The sequence below is a fragment of the Melanerpes formicivorus genome, unplaced genomic scaffold, assembly GCF_026170545.1.
Source record: "Melanerpes formicivorus ecotype bairdi unplaced genomic scaffold, bMelFor1.0.p_v2 SCAF_34, whole genome shotgun sequence".
NCBI lineage: Eukaryota > Metazoa > Chordata > Aves > Piciformes > Picidae > Melanerpes > Melanerpes formicivorus.
Window position 1 is genome coordinate 7,767,990 of NW_027142386.1, and position 22,807 is coordinate 7,790,796.

Consider the following 22,807-nt stretch of genomic DNA (forward strand, 5'->3'; position numbering starts at 1 on the left):
AGGCTGTGTGCAGCAGGCACGAGGAACATCCCCAGGGTGATTCCTGTGACATCCCAGCCACAGCCCTGCCTGCTCTGCTCTCTGATAAGCACCTGAGCCCCTTCCAGCTGTTCCAGTTGTTGCCACCTTAAAGGAGCCTCAAATTCCCCTCTCTGCTTACCTGTTAATGTCCTCTGCTACGCTCCAGCCAGCACTGCCAAGCTCCCCAGATCTTCACAGCTACTGTTGCCCTCCCTGCTCCAAAAAACCACTGCTCCAGATCTGCCTTCTGGTCAGACACAGGATCTATTTCCACCCCCCTCAGCTGTGGAAGCCTTCCCAGCAAGGGATGGCTCTTGTGCTGCAGTCTGCCCTGCATGGCCTCTCCCTCAGCTCAGTTCTGGTTAGGACCTCCCATGCCAGCTGCCTGTCACAGGCAGGGGCAAGGGCCTGCAGGCTGCCTGGAGCCTGGCAGGGGCTGGTGCAGGTGAGAGGGGGATGAGGTCTGCCAGGACACTCAGCTCCATATCCCAAGGACCCCCCACTGCACTGGCTCTGTGCTCTGCCAGGGTGCTGCACACCTATCCCTCAGCCTGGTGTGGCACAGCTCTGGAGACACCTCTGGAGACTGCAAAATGCCTTTGCAGAGCAGATCAGCTCCACCCAGAGCTGCCCTTGCACTCCACCTAACCCAGGACCTCATCTGTCTCACCCCCACATGCTTCATCAGGAGCCAGGTGCACTGGGGGGCAGTGGGGACAGGACAGGTCTCTCCCACCGAGTATTTAACCTTCCTCTGCCAGGCATTTGATTAGCAGCCAGCCCCTGCTCTGCTCCCTGGCAGGCAGGACCGTGGGCCCAGGGCAGTGGTGCAGTGAAGACATCGTGCAGCTCATTGTCACATCAGCTAGAGATGTGCCAGAAGCCTTGAGGCTTTCACCTACCTGGTTACAGGTGTTAATATCTACCCCATTCCTGAGGTGATCCAAGGCTTTGTCCAGATTCCCAGATCTTGCAGCTCTCAGGAAACTGGTTGCAGCATCAGCCTTGGGGAAAGAAAACAGAAGCATGAGCCTCAGAGTCCCCTGCTCCCCCCATCACCAGCACAGGGCCAGCTCCTCGCTTGCCTGGAGAGAATATGAGCAGAGGGAGCAGGCAGAAAGACCAGAGGCTGGGCAGGTCAAGGTGGGAGCTGCTGGGACTGAAGTGCCCAGAATCAGACAGGAAAAAGCAAAGCTTGGACCTGCACTCGGAGTGAAGAGCATCCAGATGATAGGGCAGGAGAGAGCCACACGAGGTCTGCAGCTCACCCCAGCACCCTGGGCAGGGTAGGGAGGAAGCTCTAAGAGCACTCTGCAAGCATGGCAGCCTCCCTTGGCCCACGATGTGCCTCTGTGCCCCGGGTGAGAGACTGAAGGGATGGATGAGGCCACGCTGCAGCTGTGCGGAGCCCTCTTGTGCTGTCCTGCAGAAGCTGCTGGGCAGGGTGAGCTGAGTAGCAGCACCAGGGACAACGACCCCGGCTGAGCACCCTGCAGCCGGCAGCTCTCCGTTCTGACAGAGAGAAGGCTGTGCCCCTGCACCGTGAGAACACAGCCACCCTGGGCAGGGCTCAGGGACTTCCAGCAGCACCATCCAGCAGTGTAAGGCAGCAAATGAAGGCCATGGGATGACTCACCAGAAGCTGGAAAACAGGGTGGAAATGCAGTGATGTGGTGCTCTAAGGCTGGGACCTTGCACTGCTAACTACAAGCCAGTGCCTGTCTGTTAGGTCCAGCCCAAAGGGTTCTCTGCAGCCAGGAGCTGTGAGGCATGCCTGGAAGGGGGCAGGATGCACTCCTCTCCTCCAGCTCCAACAGAAAAGCAGAACCCCTCTGGTACCACTCATGTTGGGACAGACCAAGGGATCTCCTCTGCTATGAGAGCCTACACCCTCCTATCACAGACCACCCTGTAGTGACCACATCCTGGTTGTGGAGCAGCATCCAGCACTAGGAAGCACCTGGACAGGAGCTGGAAGCAGCGTGGCCAGAGAGGACAGCACCAGAAGCAGACCAAGGCAGGGGAATGCCACATGGGTTTGGGTCTCCTCACTTCCCTTCTCCCTGCAGCCTCAGCCATTCAAATTTGGATTTTGCAGCAGCAGAACTTGGCTGCCTCCCCCCAGCCCATCCTTCCTGCCCGACCCTCCTACCCCCGAGAAGTGCAGCCATGCTCTGGGCCACTGTCTCGCTATCCCCTGAAGAAGGCAGGCTCACAGGCAGGCTGTCCTGCCCCTCACCGTGCCAGGGGGCACACCCTGCAGAACTCAGCCTGGGCGCCGTGGCCCTTCCTGAGGCAGCCCACGGGGTCAGAGGACAGGGACAGGTGGCGGAGGGCAGCAGCACCATGCCCGCTCCCATCGCGCAGCCTCCGCCTGCAGGGGGAACATGCGCTGATGGCACAGCCTCCTGTGCCAGCTGGCTCCACTTGCTGCCACCTCAGAGGAGAGCCCTGTCCAGCTGGGAAGAGCCCCCAGATCCACAGCGGAGCTGCTGGCATCGTGGAGGGCTGTGGGCATCGTGGCGATGGGACAGCCCCCAGTGCTCTGCTGGTCCAGGACGGTCTGCAGCGGGAGGCAGGGGCAGCACCGGCGCCGTGCTCGGCACATCGGTGCTCTGAGCCCCGAGAGCTGTCTGGGGTCCAGCGAGGAGACACGGACAGCTTCAAGCAACAGGTTGAGTGCAAAGAGCTTTTCCAAGCCCAGACCTTGCTAGAAGCCTCAGCATCTCAGGTCAGGTTCAACACCAGGGCAGCAGCTCAGCTGTGCTGCCGGCACGGCAGCCACGGCACAGCCCTGCGGCACCAGCCCCTCGGGAAGCCAAAGCACAGCTCGGCCAGGCTCTCCCACCCATGGGACACACGTGGGGCTGCGAGGATCAGAACGGCAAAGCTCCACAGGCTCCAGCAGCAAAGGTGCTCCCGAAGCCCCCGCACGGCCAGCAGCAGAGACTCCAGGCAGCAAGCAGGTAGAAAAGCAAAGCAGAGCTGCTCCGTGGGCACGAAGGAGCAGGGCATGGTTATACTCACAGCCACGTCTGGACCAGACCTGCCCTTTCGTGCTGCCATAGTCGGGCACTTCAGCTGAAACCTGAGCCCGGTGTCCCCTCTCTCCCTCCTTGGTGATCTACTCCCTGGCTTTCAGAGAGCCACTAAGTTACATTGCATCCTAGCTAAAAATACAGCCTGCCTGCTCGCTCCGGCGCAGACCCTGCAGGGATCGCCAGCCACTAATGGAATTTGTTCATTTTCTCTCCATTACTGTGTCAGACAGGATATTTAATACCCAGCTGCCTCCGGGAAGCAGATGACTGCTGCCAAGCGCAGGCAGCAGGGCAGAGCTGCAAGTACCACCTCAGGAGCAGCAGCCCCACAGACGTGCCACGGAGCCTGGGATCTCACAGGTAACACCAGGCAGAGAGGAGAGGGCTTGGGGGCGTCCCTGCTGGCCCTCTGGATGCTGGGGGGTTCTCCAGGGATTCTCCAGGGGGTTGGAGAATGTGCTGAGGTCTGAGTGCTTCAAAGGGGCTGCTCCTCTGCACCCCCATGCTCGGCGTGCACCTTTTGGAGATGCACAGAGGACATCAGACATCAGCAGGCAGGCACCACATGGAAGCCAGAGAAGAGAGGACAGCTGAGGCTGAAATGGCAAAAGCAGAGGAAATAGATGTGCAGTCGCTCTGCCCTGCTGATATCAGCCTGCATGTTGGCACTGCCCCGGGCACGCTGGCCCACAACAGCTCACTTCGCTCTGGGGTGGCACAGAGATCAGGGCAGCACTGCATTAGCCACGGATATGAAGTGTGGAATGGGTCACTGCCAGCTCCTGAGAGTCAGCAGAAGGGAGCAGTGACAGCCAGAAACGCAGAGAGCCCATGGGCAGAGGCCGATGTGCAGATCAGACACACACAGCCCCCCCAGGGAGCTCCACAGACACTGCACAGCTGCTGCCCACTCACAAGCACAGAGCGTGGCACCTGCCCCCCTCAGGATCTGTGCACCCAGGCACAGGCAGTCACTTTGCTATCCATGTGCCCCACGAGCTTCCAGGTGCAGCCTGGTTTTCCTTCCCTGGGAGTCTGTGAAGTTTCTTTCTGCTCCTTCCCCTCCCTAGCAATTTTCCAGGGAGGAGATATTCCAGGGGAGAAGGCAAAGTGCCTGACCTGCCCCTGTGTGCATCTCACCCACTGACAGCCCTGCTACATCCCCCCACAGACAGTGCTCCACAGACTTGTGGGCATTCAGGCTGTGAAGTGCCAGGAGGCTGCTGCCAGCAGTTCCCTGAGGGAGAGGCCTCAGAACTGAACCTTTGCAGAGTGCTCCAAGACCTTCTAAAGCAAACCCCACAGCACATCAGAGCGTGTCCCTTCTCCCCTCCTTCCCTTTCCTTCCTCTTCTCTGCTGACAGTCTAAAGTTTTCCCTTTCCCTCTCATGGTCCTGATTAGTGCTTCCTCTGTTCCTACTCATCAGCCTTACCTCACGGAGCATAACTACTGCCTGCTGCTGTCTGAGCATCCTATAGCCCTCAGCCCAGCTCAAGAAGCCTGGGCCTGACCAAGTCCGTTGCACTGTAGCCATGGCTAAGGCAGTAGGCAAAGGGGAAGTTCTGCCAAGCCAGAGGCTCAGGCTGGATTGCAAGGGCTGCAGGCAGAGCTTCAGGAATCCTGCTCTGTCTTCTGGCTGTGCTCAGAGTCCTGCTCTAATCTCTTCTGGCAGTGCCTCACTCTCTCTCCCACCCAGGGAGGAGCTCCCACCAGCTCCTTCTGCACATCACTGATAAAGCAAGGGAGGGCCTCAGCATTGCCTCCTGCCAAACGTGGCCACCTTTGTCAGGAGCCTGCTCTGTGCAAGCTGCTCGATGCTGCAAGGAGATGATCCCAAATGCAAATGAGTTCAGGGACTTGTGATGATCTCATAGTGTTTTCTGGGACACAAAGGCAGGCAAGAAGCAAATCACCAGGCTGTTCCAGACTGGCAAAAGGCACACATGCATCCTGCTACACTGCCCTCTTTATCCTGTCTGCCCACCTGTCTGCTCTGTCTGCAGGGCCTCTGCTGGAGCCACAAGGCAGCCTGAGCAGAGACTGCAGCTGCTTCGTGGTTTGTACAGCACCCAGCAGGAGGAAGCTTCTTGTGGAGGAGCTCAGAAGAGCTGGGACCTCTTCACTGCAGGGCTGTGCAGACAGGTCTGTGGGACTGCTTAGGAACATGTCCTGCTACAGACAGGGTCAAAGATGCCAAGGAAAGGGACTGGGTGCCCTTCCCAACGAGTCTGTGACTCCAGCAGTCAGTGGAAGGCAGCCCTGCTTGTGTCACACCACCACACCCAGGCCACAGCACAGGCAGGGGATGGGCAGCACACCCAGTCAGAGGCTGCCAGCATCCTCTGCACCTTCTCACCCCCTGCAGAAGCAAAATGCTTGAAGCTTGAAACCATTCCCTGCTCCAGGGGAAGGGTCACAGGGGCCTGGCACGGAGAGGCAAGAGTGGCCCCTAGCAGGGGTTTTTGAGGAGCAGCATGGGCCACCCCTTCTCTGGGACACTTCAGGAGCAAAGTCAGCCAAGACACTTTGCAAACTGAGATGTGCAAGCTGTGAGAATCCCAGAGAAACAGCAAGGGGATGGCAGGATCCCTTCCAAGGCCAAGTGCTGCTGCTGCAGAGAAGGCAGAGTTTCACCATCACCCTACCTGGGGGAGGCAGCAGTGGCTTCCAGCCCTGCCAAGCAGGCACTCTTCTTCCTGCCCATGCCAGTGACCATGTGGAAACAGCACCAGCCTGTGTGGGCTCACAGGGCAGAGGCCAGAGGAGGTCCAGCAAGAAAACACCTGGCAGGCTGGGCAGCCCACAATACCCCAACAGAGCCCCAGGACCAGCTGTGAGACATGAACCTGAATCCTGGCACCACAGCCACAAAGTGCTGTGGCTGTCCTACCCAGGCAGCATGGAACTGTTCAACTCATCTCATCCAGTCACTCCCAGGTGCTGGTGCCAGGGTGCTGGGACCCAAGGTCAGCGCCAGCAGCTGGGGAGGCAGTGCAATGGAGCTTGCAACAGCTCCTGGTGTTTGCTTTGCCATTTCTTTGCTCATGGAAGTTAGTCTCCAGGTGTGGACACAATCCTTGCCTTTGGGACACTGTTTCCAGCAGGGACAGCAAAACCTTACAGCAGTGCAGTGCTTCACTTTGAAGCTATTGCCCAGCCTAGGGATTGCTCTGGTGCCAGAGCTCTTTTGGACCTCCCTGCCTCGCATTCATCAAGTGCCCAGGTCTGAAGGTGATAACCTGGATCCTTTTTCACCAGACTTGTCCTGGGAACACAAGGAGAGCAGAGAGAGCACCTAGGGTCTCTAAGATCATCAGGGAAGATCAGGCAAATGGAACAGGAGGTTCAGCTCAGACTGTCCAGAGACAGAAATTCGCTGTCCCCCCCTCTCCTATCTGTATGCACAGAGACTTGACATGCCCAGGGGTCCCAGCAGTGGAAACAAAACCTACTGGCAGGTTTCTGCCTTCCGAGTAGAAGACAGCATTCAGCAGAGCACAGCATCTCCAGAGAGGCCACAGTAGCAAAGCTGCAGGCAGGCAGCCAGCAGAGGATGGAAAATGGGCTACCAGGCACCTCCTGCAAACCCAGAGGAGAGCAAAAGCATCAGGAAAATTCATCAGATGAAACAACAACTCCACATGGCCAAATTCTGTCCTCTCATCATCCTCAGCCCTGCCCACAGGATTCAGGACAAAGAAATCCACATGCTCCAATTCTATTCCTTCACCACCCTCTCCTCTGCCCTTGTGGCTTAGCACAGGTCTGCAGATCTCGCCAGGACTGGTGAGAGGCAAGGCACCAGAGGTCCTGTCTGGAAGGCATCCACCACGTGAGTTTGGTCTCATTTCATGCACCAGGCTGAGCAAACCCTTTGCCCATGATCCTTCCCGCTGAGTGGGGATTTCACAGCACCCCGAGCCCCCCCAAGGCATGTGCCATGGAGGCTGATGGTTTACAAGCTCAAGGGAGATCCCCAGACCAGAATGCCAGGCAGGTGATTGGAGCATGCAGGAGATGAAGGCTCTGCCCATGGTCCTGCAGCAAAGGGCTGCCAGAGCTGGAAGAGAGCTCAGCACAGCTGGCAGAGGAGAGATCCCCCAGCAAAAGCAGGGCCCCTGAGAGGTTTGTGGGAGGGAAGGAAACTTGTCAGTTAGCATTTTGATTGTGCTGAAGAGGGGACAAGCTTTCAGGCACAGGTACCAGGCTGGTCCCTCCATCAAGAGCAGCCTGCTTTTGGAATGCCCATCTGCAGCCACTCGTAGCCAGAGGGGCAGCTCTGGTCTGCCACTGGTGGTACAGTTCAGGGCCAAGGTTAACGTGGTTCCTGCTGAGCACACTCAAACACAGACAACATCTGTGTTGCCATTTCTCCTTCCTTCCCCCCCCCCCCCCCCCCGGTCCTCTCTGCTGGCTGCTGAACCTGGAACAGGTTCAGGACTGTAAGGAGGGTGGGTGTCAGAAACAGCTTAATCTGCACTGAGCAAGGACTTGGGAGCTGTCCCTGCACACCAGTCTGATCCTTCTGATAAAGACCCCCCCTGGTGCCACAGCCTGCAGCTTGCCTCTGGCAGTTCCTACCTGCTACTACTGGAGTTCCTAAGTAGTAGCATGGAGATCTTGTTGTGTCATTTGCAAACCACCACTGCCCCAGTGAAGCACAGTGCTGGGTCCAACAGCAAGGGCTGGAGAGAGGAACGGGGGCTGGAGCCCAGGACGCTGTTCCTCTCACACGGAGCCAAAGCAAGGCAAGGATTAACACAGCTCCTGCTCCTGCCAGCTGGGGCCACGCACACCCAGGGGAAAGCTGTCACTCTCCTTTGATGTTAGCAGGAGCCTCTGCTCCCTGCACATCCTGAAAAAGAAAAGCTATTTTTACCTCTCCAGAAAATATACAGACTGTGACTGAAGACAATACAGGAGAGGTTTTTGCTCAGGCACTACACCTCTGCTCACCACACACCAGGGCTTCCAGCTGCTGAGAGACTGCTTCTGAGCTCCTGCTTCCCTGACGTGCTGCTTTCCTTGGACCGCGACACGGCTCAGGCTGGGCAGCTGAAAGGGCTCGAGAAGGTTGCTAGCGCAAGGCAAAGAGCAGAGCCGTGCTCTGAGCCTGCCTGGTGGACCTCAGGCAGCAGGGACTAAGGCACAGCCCGCAGAGAGGGCTCTGGACAGCGCCTTTGTGCTCAGGGAATGCACTGGAGCCCCCACGGCGCCACAGGCTCTGTCCCGGTTCCTGCTGCAGGAACCACCTTCCCTTTTCTAGTGATGCTTATGAACTGCTCCTGATTTCTGCGGTCTGTTCTGACTCATTCCCTACCTCTGCTCCAGCAGGGCTGCTCCACACCTGCTCTGCCTGCCTGCACCAGCAGCAGCACTGCCAGGGGCTTTCTGCTGGGATCTGCACGCCGCGAGCAGTCGCAGTGCCTGCACCACGGCTGCGATGTGTTCCCTGCCAGCAGCGCTCAGCCTGCTCTGGCCAGAGCTCAAGGTGCAGCCTCCGGAAGCCATGCAGGGAAGGAAGCACTGGCAGGAAAGCACCTGAAGCACAGGCCTGGCGAGGTGTCCCTGCCAGCTGCTCCCGGTGAGGGGACGTGCAGGCAAAGCCGGAGCCGCACAGCCACCTGCTCCCCGGCAGAGCCAGAGCAGCGCTGTGCCTGCAGACCTCCTGCACCTGTCCCACAGCTTCGGGTGGGTAAAGCACGAAAGATGGGAGCACAGAAATCAACATTTACCATTACAACAGCACAAAAAAAGTCAACACTTGGTGGCACCTCCCTTCTGCCAGTAGAGCTGTGGGGAGAAGGACAAGGCAAGTACAGCACCAGGGGAACCTTGCCGCAGGCTCCACACCAGGCTCTGCCACTGCATGACCTCAGGCAACTTCCCAGTGACCCAAGAAGGGCAGCAAACCCTTCCTGCCATTCTAGGGTTGTTTATCTCTGGACCAGACTGAAGTCCATGTCACTGGCCAGGAGACACCTAACCTCTCATGTGCAAACCAAGACCAAGAGACCTGACCTGAGCACTCCCCTCTCAGTGCTGCCCACTGAGCCCTTACCATGCCCAGGTACTCACCCTCAAGTAATGCAGGCATGGCATGGCTGCAGGAGAAAGTCAGCTCCCCCTGGACAGCCAGGGTCTGCAGCTCTGATCAGCCCACTGCCACTGAATGCTGCAGCCAGACCAAGTGTGAGCAGCTGGAAGAGGTTTATCAGCAGCGGGGCTGCACCCTATCAGCACTCCCAGTCCCTGCCTGCATGCAGGCTCGGTGGGGAGGCTCCTGCCTGGCGTCTGCAGATTACAGGTTGTCCCACGTCAGGAGCTTAGGGAGAGCTGCCAGGCTGGACAGGAGTGGATGTCATGCCTGGGGAACACTTCATAAACACATCTGTGAGCTGTAAACAGGGAGCAGCCCATGTGTGTGACCCCTGTCCTGCCACCAGCACAGAGGAGGAGGAAGCTTCAGAACCACAAAGCGCAATGAAACTGCTGCCTCCCGGCGTGTGCTGCACAACGCAGGCTGGGCCAGCAGAAGACCCAAGATCGCTCCCTGGTCTCTGCAGAGCTTGGCTGGGCACAGTCCCACATGAAGGACACCGAGATGGAGCTGAAGTGGCAAATGAGATGTAGTGACAGCAGCTGCAGGTCCGCCCCAGGGCCCGGAGCCTGCCGCACTACCATGAACCGCCCCTGCGCCCCTTCCCCCCTTCTACCTGCGCATCAGACTCCTGCTCCAGCAGCCCTTCAGGAGATCCTTGCTTGCAGCAAGAAGGCAAGGGGTCCACACTGGATGGTGCATGCCCTCTCTGAAAGACACGCAAGGGAGTCACACCAGTTGTTCAGAGGAACAGAGCTCCTGGAGACCGCTCCCGTCCCACCCTCTCCTGCGCTCGGGGTGCTGCAGGGCGCTGCTGCCCTGGCACTCCTCTCCTGCTAGCCCCAGCCTGGATCCAGGAGCTCAGCTGGGGCCATCTTGATAGAGCACTGGGGGACTGCAGGGAGCTGCACAGCTTGGTTTCTATCTCTCGCTGCCATTGGCCTGGCCCTTTTTGCTAATTACAGGTTCCAGAGGCCAAGGCACTTCCTCCCAGGGCCAAAGCATGGCCAGGAGGTGATCACACCTGGAGAGGCCTGGGCAGCACACAGACAAACATGGCTTGTGACTCCTGCAGCTTCAGAGAGAACAGACAACAGCTCTGCCAGCTCTAGCTCCCTGTGAAAGAACCCAGCCCACCATTGGGAAAGCTTTTATCTGCTGAGAGGCAGGACAAGTAGATCGATCAAGGGGACCTGTTAGGGTGGAAAAACGCTTTGCATTACACAGAAACTGAGTTTTACACTGAGCAAAGGCCATGTGGAAGCATTAGAGCAAAGCAGAGTCCTTACCTCAGTCTAAGGAAAACACCTTCCCCTTGTCCAGTGCCACTCAGCACTTCCCTGGGAGCCTGGGATTCCTCTGGGGTTTGAGCTATGGTAGACTCCTCCTCCAGTCCAGGAAGAGCTCAGATGTTAATTGTCAGAAGGATGAGCACTACAGCTGCTGGCACATTGCACTTGCTCTGAAAAGTGCTGCTGCTCTCCATCTACAGAGCAACATCACCAAAGCCTCAGGTCCTGCTGCCCTTGTTTGCTGTTCCCCTGCATAACTGCATGGCATGAATGCAATATGAGTCCTCTGCACCCTCAAAACAGGACCTCACCAGAGCCTACTCAGAGTTGCTGCCTCTGCATAATCCAAGCTTTCCCCAGGTCCTGCAGCCCCCAGGCTAACAGACACGCTTGGCAAATCCCTGTGGGGCTACCAATCCATGTGGGGCTACCTCCCACCACAGCTAAGGGAAAAGCAGTGCTCAAGTGCCCATGAGATTGCTCCACCTGTTCACTGAAGGGTGCCTCCCCTCTTCCACTGCACTCCCTCAGGAAGGGCCTGAGCTGTGATCTGTGCAGCCTCTGGCACCAGAGCCCCAACATCGTCTGAAGTGCTCTTTCCTGGATGCTTTAACATCTCTCACACCCACAGGGAAAAAACATTTCTCCTCCTGCTGTCCTGAGATGGCTCCTGGGATGGGCTCAGCAGTGCCACACATCCCAGGTTTCCACAGCAAGTGCAGAGCCCAGGGGACAGAAAGAAGCTTGCTGACAGCAAGTGAGAAGGAAGAGGAGGTCTCTGAACACTGCTCCTGCAGTTCCAGAGAGCTTTGGGGTTTGAAGATACAAAGTTCTACCTCTGACCTTTGGAGAACTCCTCAGCTGCACTATGAGGTAGCTGTGAAGGAATGCAAGGCTCCTTCCTCTGCGTTGTTATCTGCCCTGTAACCAGAGAAGTGAGCTCCCAGCACCTCGCTGGCTGCTGCTGGCCTCTGCTCAGCTGTTCTCCTCCTTTCGGTTCAGGGGCTGCAGAGACCCCTGAGCAACCTTAAACCCCTTGGAGGGGAGCAAGGAACTTGCTAGAACTTTTCAGAAGAGCAACAAAGCTGGTGAAGGGCTTAGGAGGAATGGCTGAGGGACCTGAGGGTGTTCAGCCTTCAGAAGAGGAGGCTGAGTGGAGACCTCATTGCCCTCTGCAACTACCCCAAAGCAGGCTGGAGCTGGGGGCGGGGGGGTTGGCCTCTTGCATGCAACAAGTGCCAGGACAAGAGGAAAAAGCCTCAAGTTGTGCCAGGGAAGGTTCAGGTTGGGCTTTAGGAACAACTTCTTCCCAGCAAGGTTCCCAGGCACTGGCACAGGCTGCCCAGGTTAGTGGTGGAGTCCCCAACCCTGGAGGGGTTTCAACACCCCCTGGATGTGGTGCTGAGGGCTGTGGCTCAGGGGCAGTGGCTCAGCAGCAGGGGTGGCACTGTGAGCTGTGAGGCTCAGCAGCAGGGGTGGCACTGTGAGCTGTGAGGCTCAGCAGCAGGGGTGGCACTGTGAGCTCTGGTGGTTGGACCTGGTGATCTCAAAGGTCTCTTCTAGCCCAGGCAGTTCTCTGGTTCTATTCCTTACCAGTGGGCTTCAACACTTTGAGGAAGCTGTGCTCCCTTTGCTGAGGGAATGGAGTGAAGCTCTTCCTGCACTCAGCAAGCTGAGAAATGATGCCAGGATGGGTCCAGGGCTGAAGTGACAGGGAGAGAGCTGCTCCTCTCCAAGTGCTCACTGTGCCCTCCTGGTACAAGGACGAGGGCAAGCCAGGGCTTCACCTTACTCCAGCATGTCCCTTTTCTGCTTACCAAGGAACACTGCCTCTGCTCCTGTCACCTGCTTGGGCTCCAAGGAGCAGCCAGGCTCCCTGGTTCTGGTCAACAAGCTGTTATCTTAGGAAACAGGGATGCAGTTTTCAAGCTGAGTCAGCACCAGAAGCTGAATAATTTAAATCCTTGGCAGTTCTGCCTCTGCTGCCCAGCCATGGAAAACAGAAGGTTCTCAGATTCAGGCAAGGAGGGAGCTGGGATGAAAACCAGTGGCACTGTCAGACTGCTTCCTCCCGTTAGGAGAGGACAGCAGTGATGTAGGCATAAATAAGCAGATAAGAACAGTCTGCAGTGCTGAGCCAGGCTGCTGCTCAGAGCAGGCAGTCCTCTGAGCTCAGCAAGGCTGAGCCCTGCCTCCCGCCGGCGTTTGTGGCTCCTGGCACAGCGGTTCACAAGCTCACAGGAGGGCCACAGGAGCTGCTGGTGCTTCACCTCTCAGGCAGCTCATCCCTCCGCTTCCAGAGTGCTGGAATCATCAGCAAGATGAAAGCAGCCATGTGTGAAAGCTCCCCACTGACAGCAGCTCTTCTGTTTTTTGTCATGCCTGTGCAATGTTAGGTGGTGGGAAGGAAGCAAAGGTTTGCTAGGCCTGGGTTTCTTAGGCTGGATATTAGGGGAAAATTCTTCCCAGCAAGGGGTTCCAGGCACTGGCACAGGCTGCCCAGGGAGCTGCTGGAGTCACCATCCCTGGAGGGGTTTCAAAGCCACCTAGATGTGGTTCAGTGGCTCAGCAGCAGCGGTGGCGCTGTGAGCTCCAGGCCGGTGCTTGGACTTGACGATTCATGGCTCCTTGTTTCTACTGGGCCTCAGTTCTGTGCTATGCTGGCTGCAAAGTTTCCTGCACAGGTAGAAAGTGTCCAGCAGTCTCTGCATCCACCTCTCCTGCCCAGCACACCAGGAGACATCCAGCACCAGGGTTAAGGTCCACTGGTTAGAGACCAGGCAGTTGTGAGAGCAAAAAGCATCACCCAATGCAGCCTGAATGTGAGCAATCCCTGCTCTGGGAGCTCAGAGTTTGGCAAGCTGCCCACAGCATGGGCCAAGGGCAAATCACTCCTTAATTACTGCTCCTGGTGCAGATCTCTGCTTCCACCCAGGCAGGTACCATCTGAAGGATGTAAGAAGACTCTTAGCAGCCTGCACTTCATCCATCCCATCTACTGATCCTTTGGGATCAACCAGTCCTGCTGTAACTGCAAGATCACAGATCCACTCAGACATCTAAATATGATGCCTCTGGGGATCTCGAGATGGAGAGAGATCCAGCACTTGGCTGCAGTGCATGCCTGGAGGCAAGGCAGACTGACCTCCTGTGAGAGCAGATGAATGCAGCCTCCAGCTGGTAGGCTGCACTCTGCTCCTCTTGGAAAGCTGAGCAGCAGGCAAGAGAGGAAGAACTCAGGTCTCACCCCACACTTAGCTGGGCAGCAGGCAAGAGAGGAAGAACTCAGGTCTCACCCCACACTCAGCTGAGCAGCAGGCAGGAGAGGAAGAACTCAGGTCTCACCCCACACTTAGCTGAGCAGCAGGCAAGAGAGGAAGAACTCAGGTCTCACCCCACACTCAGCTGGGCAGCAGGCAAGAGAGGAAGAACTCAGGTCTCACCCCACACTCAGCTGGGCAGCAGGCAAGAGAGGAAGAACTCAGGTCTCACCCCACACTTAGCTGGGCAGCAGGCAAGAGAGGAAGAACTCAGGTCTCACCCCACACTTAGCTGAGCAGCAGGCAGGAGAGGAAGAACTCAGGTCTCACCCCACACTTAGCTGAGCAGCAGGCAAGAGAGGAAGAACTCAGGTCTCACCCCACACTTAGCTGGGCAGCAGGCAAGAGAGGAAGAACTCAGGTCTCACCCCACACTTAGCTGGGCAGCAGGCAAGAGAGGAAGAACTCAGGTCTCACCCCACACTTAGCTGAGCAGCAGGCAGGAGAGGAAGAACTCAGGTCTCACCCCACACTTAGCTGGGCAGCAGGCAAGAGAGGAAGAACTCAGGTCTCACCCCACACTTAGCTGAGCAGCAGGCAAGAGAGGAAGAACTCAGGTCTCACCCCACACTTAGCTGGGCAGCAGGCAAGAGAGGAAGAACTCAGGTCTCACCCCACACTCAGCTGAGCAGCAGGCAGGAGAGGAAGAACTCAGGTCTCACCCCACACTTAGCTGAGCAGCAGGCAGGAGAGGAAGAACTCAGGTCTCACCCCACACTCAGCTGAGCAGCAGGCAGGAGAGGAAGAACTCAGGTCTCACCCCACACTTAGCTGAGCAGCAGGCAGGAGAGGAAGAACTCAGGTCTCACCCCACACTCAGCTGAGCAGCAGGCAGGAGAGGAAGAACTCAGGTCTCACCCCACACTTAGCTGAGCAGCAGGCAGGAGAGGAAGAACTCAGGTCTCACCCCACACTCAGCTGAGCAGCAGGCAGGAGAGGAAGAACTCAGGTCTCACCCCACACTTAGCTGAGCAGCAGGCAAGAGAGGAAGAACTCAGGTCTCACCCCACACTCAGCTGAGCAGCAGGCAAGAGAGGAAGAACTCAGGTCTCACCCCACACTTAGCTGAGCAGCAGGCAGGAGAGGAAGAACTCAGGTCTCACCCCACACTTAGCTGAGCAGCAGGCAAGAGAGGAAGAACTCAGGTCTCACCCCACACTCAGCTGAGCAGCAGGCAAGAGAGGAATAACTCAGGTCTCACCCCACACTTAGCTGGGCAGCAGGCAAGAGAGGAAGAACTCAGGTCTCACCCCACACTCAGCTGAGCAGCAGGCAAGAGAGGAAGAACTCAGGTCTCACCCCACACTTAGCTGAGCAGCAGGCAAGAGAGGAAGAACTCAGGTCTCACCCCACACTCAGCTGAGCAGCAGGCAAGAGAGGAAGAACTCAGGTCTCACCCCACACTTAGCTGAGCAGCAGGCAAGAGAGGAAGAACTCAGGTCTCACCCCACACTCAGCTGGGCAGCAGGCAAGAGAGGAAGAACTCAGGTCTCACCCCACACTCAGCTGAGCAGCAGGCAAGAGAGGAATAACTCAGGTCTCACCCCACACTTTCAGTATGGCCTTTTTTCTCAGCAGCCATCTGATCTTTGAGGTCTGCAACCTGCCAAGATAACCACAGTCTGCACCAAGATCTTCTTGCTCAGGCAGTGTGACAAGAACTCAGGAGCCACTGCTGTTACTCTTTGCAGATTTCCCAAAATGTCTTCCTCTGGGCTTGGAGCAGGAAGCAGCTGCAGGTTCCTACTCCTTCCCAGTCTGGTCACCTAAGTGCCTGGAAGCTTTGCCTTTGGTCATCACCTTGCTGAGCAAGGAAAGGAGCCAAATGCTTTCCTGGATGCAAATCCATCCATGTTCTGATGCCTGCTGGGACTTGGTTTAGTGGCCATGGTGCTCTTGGGTTGAAGGTTGGACTCAATGATCTTGGAAGACTCTTCCAGCTGAAGCAATTCTCTGATCCTATGTCTACATGCAGCTCTTGCTCACAATCAGCTCTCCCATGCAGCACTGATTCATTTATCTCTTGAGCACCCTTGGCACACCTGGGCAAGCTGCTGTGAACATTGCAGCAGGAACATCAGCCCAGCCCTGCACCCTGCTCCCAGCACAACAGCCTGCACCTCCCTCCAGCTACTGCAACGCTCTGAAGAATGGTTTGGCAGATCTGCAGAGCATCTCCTTGAAGCCCTGGAACCCAGGAGTTCCATTTAAGGGTAATTAATGAATGATTCAGAGGAGACATGCACATTCCTGTCGTATGCCCACAGCCCTGCTCTCACAGATCAGTGTTCAGGATGATTTCATCACACAGAAGCTTCTCTCTAAGGTCTCACTCAGTTACATAAGATGCCTCTGGATGAGGGAAGCGGAGTCCCAGGACCTCAGCAACGCTCCCTCGGACCCTGCAATTCTGCAGAGCAGCAGTGAGGACAGCTCCAGTGACCTGGCAGAGCTAATGGCAGCCTCTATTCTTCTGAAATTGAAGGCAATCAACTATTTTATTTCTCCCTGTGGACCTTTCTCACTGAATGTCTGCAGTGTCAGCACTTTTCCCTGGCCTCAGCAGTGAAAATTTGGGACCCAAGTCTCAGTGTAACCTGCCCCTCAAAGCTCTGCCAGCCACCACACAGGAGCTGTAGGGGTGCCTGCTGGGCATGAGCTTAAGGAAGTCCTTGGCACCTTCTAAACACCAATGGAACTGCTCCTCTTCAGAATCCTTCTCTGGAGAAGAGGGGCTGAACAAACCACACTCCCTTGCAGCCATCTGAAGGCTGGGGGTCAGCAGGCACTGGCTGGAGATGCCAGGATCACCCAAAGGGGAAATGCTCCCAAACCAGCACTGAACTCCTGGGGGCAAGTTCACAGCACACAAGCAGGAGGGCTGGGGGCATTTTGCCAAGGAACCACAGCCTGGCAGACTGCTGGTGAGGGCCAGCAGCAGACCCCTTGACCCTGCTGCTGCAGTGTGCTGAGCAACCAGAGCAAGGTCCTCTTTAAACAGAGGTTAAAGCTCAGCTTTAAATTCACTCCTGGAAATCCACTGCACCCAGCATGAGTCACTGTCCCTGGAGGGACTGGGGAGGCTGGGGATGTGGTGCTGAGGGACACAGCTCAGGGGTGACCTTTCAGGGTTGGACATAATGATCTTAAAGGTCTCCTCCAACCCAGATGATTCAGTGATTCTATGTGAAGAGCTGCAGGGCGCAGGAGGGGCAGCCGAGGCGGACGTCCCGAGGGCAGGCTCAGCAAGACAGAGTTAGCACCTACAGAGTCAACACTGGCAGCAGGGTTTGCTGCCTTGGGTCCCCTGAGAGCCACTGCAGAGCAGCCAGCACTTCTGAGGGTATAATTCAGCTGACCTACTTCCCTGTGTGGTGCAGCATGGGAAGGATCCCTGCTTCTTTCCTAGGCTAGAGGGAGCCGAGGTGAGCAGTTCAGATGCAGAGGTCTGCACCACAGCCCCCCTGAGCCGGGGCAGACCATCCCACAGCCCAGCAAGGCACCCACATGCCAGCGGCAGCAGCAGGCATGCTCCGGGCCGCGATCACGCTGGACAGCAGTACGTGGAGAGCAGCCCTGCTCTGCCCCAACACACCCAGCCACAGAATCCCACCCCAGAAACATCCAAATCCTCTCAGCTGCTGCTGCCATGGCAACGCCAGCGAGAGGCTCCGCCAGCCTTTGATGTGCTGATCTGTTTAAAGCATGCAAAATGCCAGTCAGGAGCTGGGGAGCTGCATGGAGGAGCACCTGACCGCCCTGAAGATGGAAGGAGCCTCTCCAAGGAGCAAGGATTAATGCACGCTGGCAGGCACCGCTGCCTCCCCCTGCCACAGCCACTCACTCCCAGCCTGCTGCTGGTCCAGCTCCTGCTCACCACTTAGTGCAGTTTAATATTTAACACCAGACAAGCTGCTGTTTTACAGAGTAATTTGGGTTATTAATAAAAAATCCTCCTTCCCCCCCTGCAACCACTGGAAGATGAGATCCTCCAGCTCACAAGAGCCGGCAGCAAGTGCTGGGAGCCGAGCACCACAGGAGTGGTTAATGGGGAGCTGGGGAGGGCTGGCACAGGCCACAGGAAAGCCAAGCAGCATGCAGCACAATGCTGTCCCCATCTCCCACTGCATCCCAGGCAGAGGAGGTAATTCCAAGTGACAAATGGGCTGTGCAGACCTCAGCTAGAGCAGGCTGCCTGATCCCCTCTCCATCAGCTCACACAGATCCCCTGCCTCACAAGGACACCTCCAGGCTCAGAGGGCCTGCACGACTGCTTGCCTTCCAAGGTGCACTCCTGTAGCAACTTAGCACCAGGAGTCCCTGGGGCTGTGCCCAAAGCAGTGCTGGCAGTGGCAGGCAATGAACACCAAGCTCTGTGCAGGTGCCCTCACTGGGCTGCCAGGCTGGGGTGCTTCAGTGCCACCCAAGAAGCTCTCAGCTGCGAGGGCACAGAGGAGGCTGTGAAACCTTTGAGGGGGTTTGATGCCAGACTTCTGACAGAATTGGCTTCACAACATCAAAGACAGAAACATGAAGTAGTCTCCTAAGGAGAGATGATCTCCATCTCACACTCTGCTCTCTCCAACACTTTCATTTCAAGACTCAGCCTACTCCACAGCTGCAAAGTTTCTCCTACCTTCATCCACCCTCTCCCTAGGGTTCCCACACCCAGAGTAAGAGGAGGCAGCCTTCAGGTGGCCACAGAAATGCTACAGAGGACTCCAGGAACTGGAGAAACAAAGGACTTGGAGGGGGCAGAGTGCAGTTATGTGAGAAGGACTTTGGCTGAGCAGAGGAGTTCCATCCTCACACGTGCCCAGAGGAGCACACACACAACCCCCTCCTTGGGGAGGGTATCACAGGACCTGGGACAGCAACTACAGAGGATGCTCTTTGCCCACACAGCCAAAATGAGGTCCTTGTTTTCATGGCTGGGGACCCAAAAGAGCTTTCCTGAGCCACTGTTGGTTCCTGGCAGCTCCCTATCACATCAGTGGCAGGGCAGAAACCTCTTCATTTAAACATCAAAACAATAGCTGCACATTTCCCAGGCACTCTGCATCCCTAAGCAAGCCTGACGTTACCCCAGGAAGGTGCTGGCAAGGCTTGGCAGTAAACAGCAGACAGCTTGAGGGTGGGGAGCTAACTGCAGTGGCTGCAGCTCCAGAAGGAGGACAAAAAGTGTGCTACTTGCTTTGTTTGGGTCCTTGGCTTGGGTTTTTTCCATACACATCACAAGAACAATACAAGAAACTCTGAAGCCTTCTCCTCTGCTGAGCTCTGGTTGTTTGGGGTTTTATCTCCTACTCTGTTACAACAGCTTCTAGCTGTCAAAAACCCCCTCCAGGTTCATCTGTTCTCACTGGGCAGCTGCTGTTCTGCTCCCCTGTGCAAGGTTGCAATTTCTTTCCAGCCAAGTGGACAAAACTCAGCACCCTGCAGAGGCAAAGGCTGTCCAGAGTCAAACTCCCCACGTGCAATGCCCCTTCCTTGCCAGTGGACCTCATCTCCAAGCTGCATGAGGACTGGAGAAGGGTCTGGAGAACAGAGCTGGTGAGGAGCAGCTGAGGGAGCTGGGAGTGGCTTAGTCTGGAGCAGAGGAGGCTGAGGGAGACCTCATTGCTCTCCACAGCTCCCTGAAAGGAGGTTGCAGTGAGGTAGGGGTTGGTGATAGGAGAGGAAAGAGCCTGAAATTGTGCCAGGGGAGGCTTAGGTTGGAGATGAGGAAAAATTTCTTTGCTGCAAGAGTGGTCAGGGACTGGCAGAGGCTGCCCAGGGAGGTGGTGGAGTCCCCATCCCTGGAGGTGTTCCAGAAACCTGTGGCCGTGGCACTTGGGGCCATGGTTTGGTGGCCATGGTGGGGCTGGGTTGATTCCTGGACTGGATGAGCTTGGAGCCTTTTCCAACCCAAACAATTCCATGATTCTATTGCAGCTGTGAGCAGAGCCTCTGGGCCAGCTCTCTGTGTCCTCCCAGCACTCCTAGCTCCAAAGGCTGACTTTAGAGCAAAGGGACTCAGTGAAAGGTGCCACCTCCTCTGCTCAAACATGTGCAATCTACCCCCAGTGCCTGTGGCAGAATAAACGTCCCTGGCACGACCCCCACTGCTGCTGCTGGGGGTCACAGCGTGCTGAGAGGCCTCCTGGTGAGGTGCTGCTGATCCGGCAGGAGCAGTGGCTGCTGCTGCCTCACCGTTTGGGTCAAGAGAGGCTGATCCTGTCTGTGCCTTACTGAGCTGCTGCTGGCCTCAGAGACCTCCTCCAGCAGGTGCCAGAGGCACGGCTCACCCTTCAGGAGCTCCGAGCAGCAGTGCTGCTGATGCAGTACTGACGGGCAGCAGATATTTTATACATTTGTCCTGTGACACTGCAGCTCCTCTCTCTTTCTGCAGCCTCAGCTCCACAGCCATCTGACAGCCAGGCTTGACAGGCAGCACTTTGCCCGGGCAGGGGCTGAGGCTGCTGACCATCATGTCGCTCCTCAGCGGGAGCGCCTCGCTCGGCATCGGTGCTGTGGCATCTCCAAGCTGCGTGTGCGGAGAGCTGCCATGCTGTGCCACGCTCCACTGAGCAATCCTTGCTTGGACCAAATCTGCTGTCACTGTGAGTTGAGATGATCCTGCCAGGAAAAGAGCTGAAGAATGAATAAGCTGAGAAAATGACAGCCTGCAGGCCAAGCTACGGACCCCATGCAGGCAGCCGAAATGCCCCTGTGCCAAAGAGTGCCCACAGATAGAGCTTCTGCTCCGGCATTGGAGAGGGAAAGCAGAGCCCACAGGGCTCCCTGCTGCAAGCCCAGCATCATTCAGGGAAGTCTTCCCTTCCTGAGAACCCTCCAGCACAGCAAAGCCTCACACTGCATCCCCCGTGCCCACTGCCAGCCACCAAGAGGTAAATGGGGAAGGGGAAGGACAGAAAGAAAGGGGAAGGGGAAGGACAGAAAGAAAAGGAAAGGAAAAGAGAAAGGAAAAGGGGAAAGAAACAAGACTGGGAGCTTCTTAATCTTTCCCCATGCTGACACCACTCCAGCTTTGTTTTTAAAAGATTACAGACAACAAAGGAGTGGAGAGGACTGGCTGGTTTTGGACCCTCAGTACCAACAGCAAAGTCAGTCATGGTCAGCACCCATCCGAGCCAAGCAATTGCCTCAATGCTAGGACACAGCTCTCAGGCCTGAGAGGCAGCTGGGGACAGAGGAAGGGTAGCAAGCTGCTGAAGTATTTGAGGAGACACTGACTTTAACAGCAGCACATTTGGAGATGGAAGGGTGAAATGCTTGGAAAGCTGAGTGCAGCATTTCCCACAGCAGCCACCCCAGGAAGGGCTCCCAGGTGCCCACAGCCTGCTTCAGTCCATCGGAGAGCTGAGCAGGCAGCTCAGTCCCCAGGAGGTGACAGCACAGACTCTGCCCTCTTTCATTCCCAGTATGTCCATGAAAACAGCTGACAGACCCTCAGAGCACATCCCAGCCACTGCCTCAGGATGCCAGGATGCCAGGCAGCTGCACTGCCTCGAGGTCCGTGCAGGCGCCAGATGACGTGGGGGTGGAACTGGAAGGAGATGTGGATGGAGCAGTCACTGACAGGTCACTGTCTCTGCTACCCAGGGCCAGCAGTCAGACATCTGCACAGTGCTCCTGGGGGTGTGCACAGAAAGGGGCAGGAGCTGCCCTGTGATTCCCTGATCACAGGAACAGAGACTTGTTTGGGCTGGAAAAGCCCTCCCAGAGCACCCAGTCCAACCCTCAACCCAACACCACCATGGCCACATTCACACTTCTCCAGGCTGAACACCCCCAGCTCCCTCAGCTGCTCCTCACCAGCCCTGTTCCCCAGACCCTTCCCCAGCTTGGTTGTGCTCTGGACCCTCAATGCCCTTCTGGGAGTGAGGAGCCAAAGACTGAAGCAGCTTCTCTGTTCTCTCTGCTCAAGCTGCACTGTCCTGAGCTCACCCCACACCTGTCTGTCTCACCCACCACAGCAGCACATTCTCACAGCATTTATCTTATTCTTTGCTTTCTGCTGTAATCAGCAAGTCCTGGGGAAGAGACAATGCTGCCCATGGCATCGTGACAGAACTAAATGGGCTCTGGATGCTCGATGCATTTCCTGCAGGGCAACTGGAAACCTTGGCTCCCTGGGCAAAGGAGGCTGGAAAAAAGTAAGAGCCTTGAGGATGCCTTTGCAGGGACCATAAGATCAGTTAGTAAACAAACTTAGTTTGCACTCTGCCAAGGCTTTCAGCACTCTGCACTCCCCACTGGGAAGGTCCCACACATGCCCATGGATGCACCCTCCGAGCCATGAAGAGTCCTGCCACCACGGTGCAGGGCAGGACTCAGCTTGCTGTCTTGGTGCAGCTACCTTTTTTGCTTCAAGAGGAGACTTCTCAGTGCCCTGGCCACAGCCACAGCCATGAGCACAGGCACAGGCTCTCTCCTCCTCTCCTCAGCCCTGCACAAATATAGAAAGCTGCTCTGTTTTCTGAACGCTCTCCTGCTGCTGCATTCTCTCCCTCCGCCTCCCAAGACACGTTGGTGAATACCTGCTGCTTTGTTCCTCCTGGAGAGGCTTTTGGGTTGGGTTTTTCGGCTCACTACACTCTGAAGCCGCAGGTTTAGCATCATCCCTCTCGTTTTGCAGCCCCTCCACCAGAAATGGATGGCTCTGGCTTATTGCTTTCACCCAGTCAGCAACATTTGCTTTGCAAATAGGAAGGGAGCTGGAATTTTGCTGCTGTTTGCAGTGTTGTGGCTCAAAGCATGATGACATAATTCAGCTGGGAGAGGGGAGGTGGATTCTCAGGTGGTTCTGCCACACTGAGCAGTCCCTTAGATAGAGAAGGTGTCAAGAACTTCCCTACACCCAGGAGGTTGCCCTCTACTCCTCTCAGATTTGGTCTCTCCAATCCAGGGGCACCGTTCTCAGGATCCACCCTGATGGCACTGTGAGAGCTGGAGGAGAGGAGTGCTGGAGAGCTCTAAGTAGGGCAAGGGCCCCAGAGAGCTGCAGTCCTTGCCCCACGCTTGCCTCA

General features: G+C 56.6%; 1 protein-coding gene across 5 annotated transcripts in view; it reads right to left on the reverse strand.

Moving 5' to 3' along the window:
• The window catches only part of ANK1 (ankyrin 1), a 57,169-nt gene that overhangs the window by 29,070 nt on the left and 5,292 nt on the right, over positions 1-22,807 (reverse strand). For 3 of the 5 annotated variants that reach the window (XM_068156772.1, XM_068156773.1, XM_068156775.1), the window contains exon 2: positions 924-1,025. In XM_068156772.1, the coding sequence (XP_068012873.1) occupies positions 924-1,025 (102 nt within the window). Of the gene's footprint in view, positions 1-923; positions 1,026-9,141; positions 9,250-9,779; positions 9,873-22,807 lie in introns of those variants that run through there. The other 2 variants (XM_068156777.1, XM_068156774.1) reach the window with 2 other exon arrangements.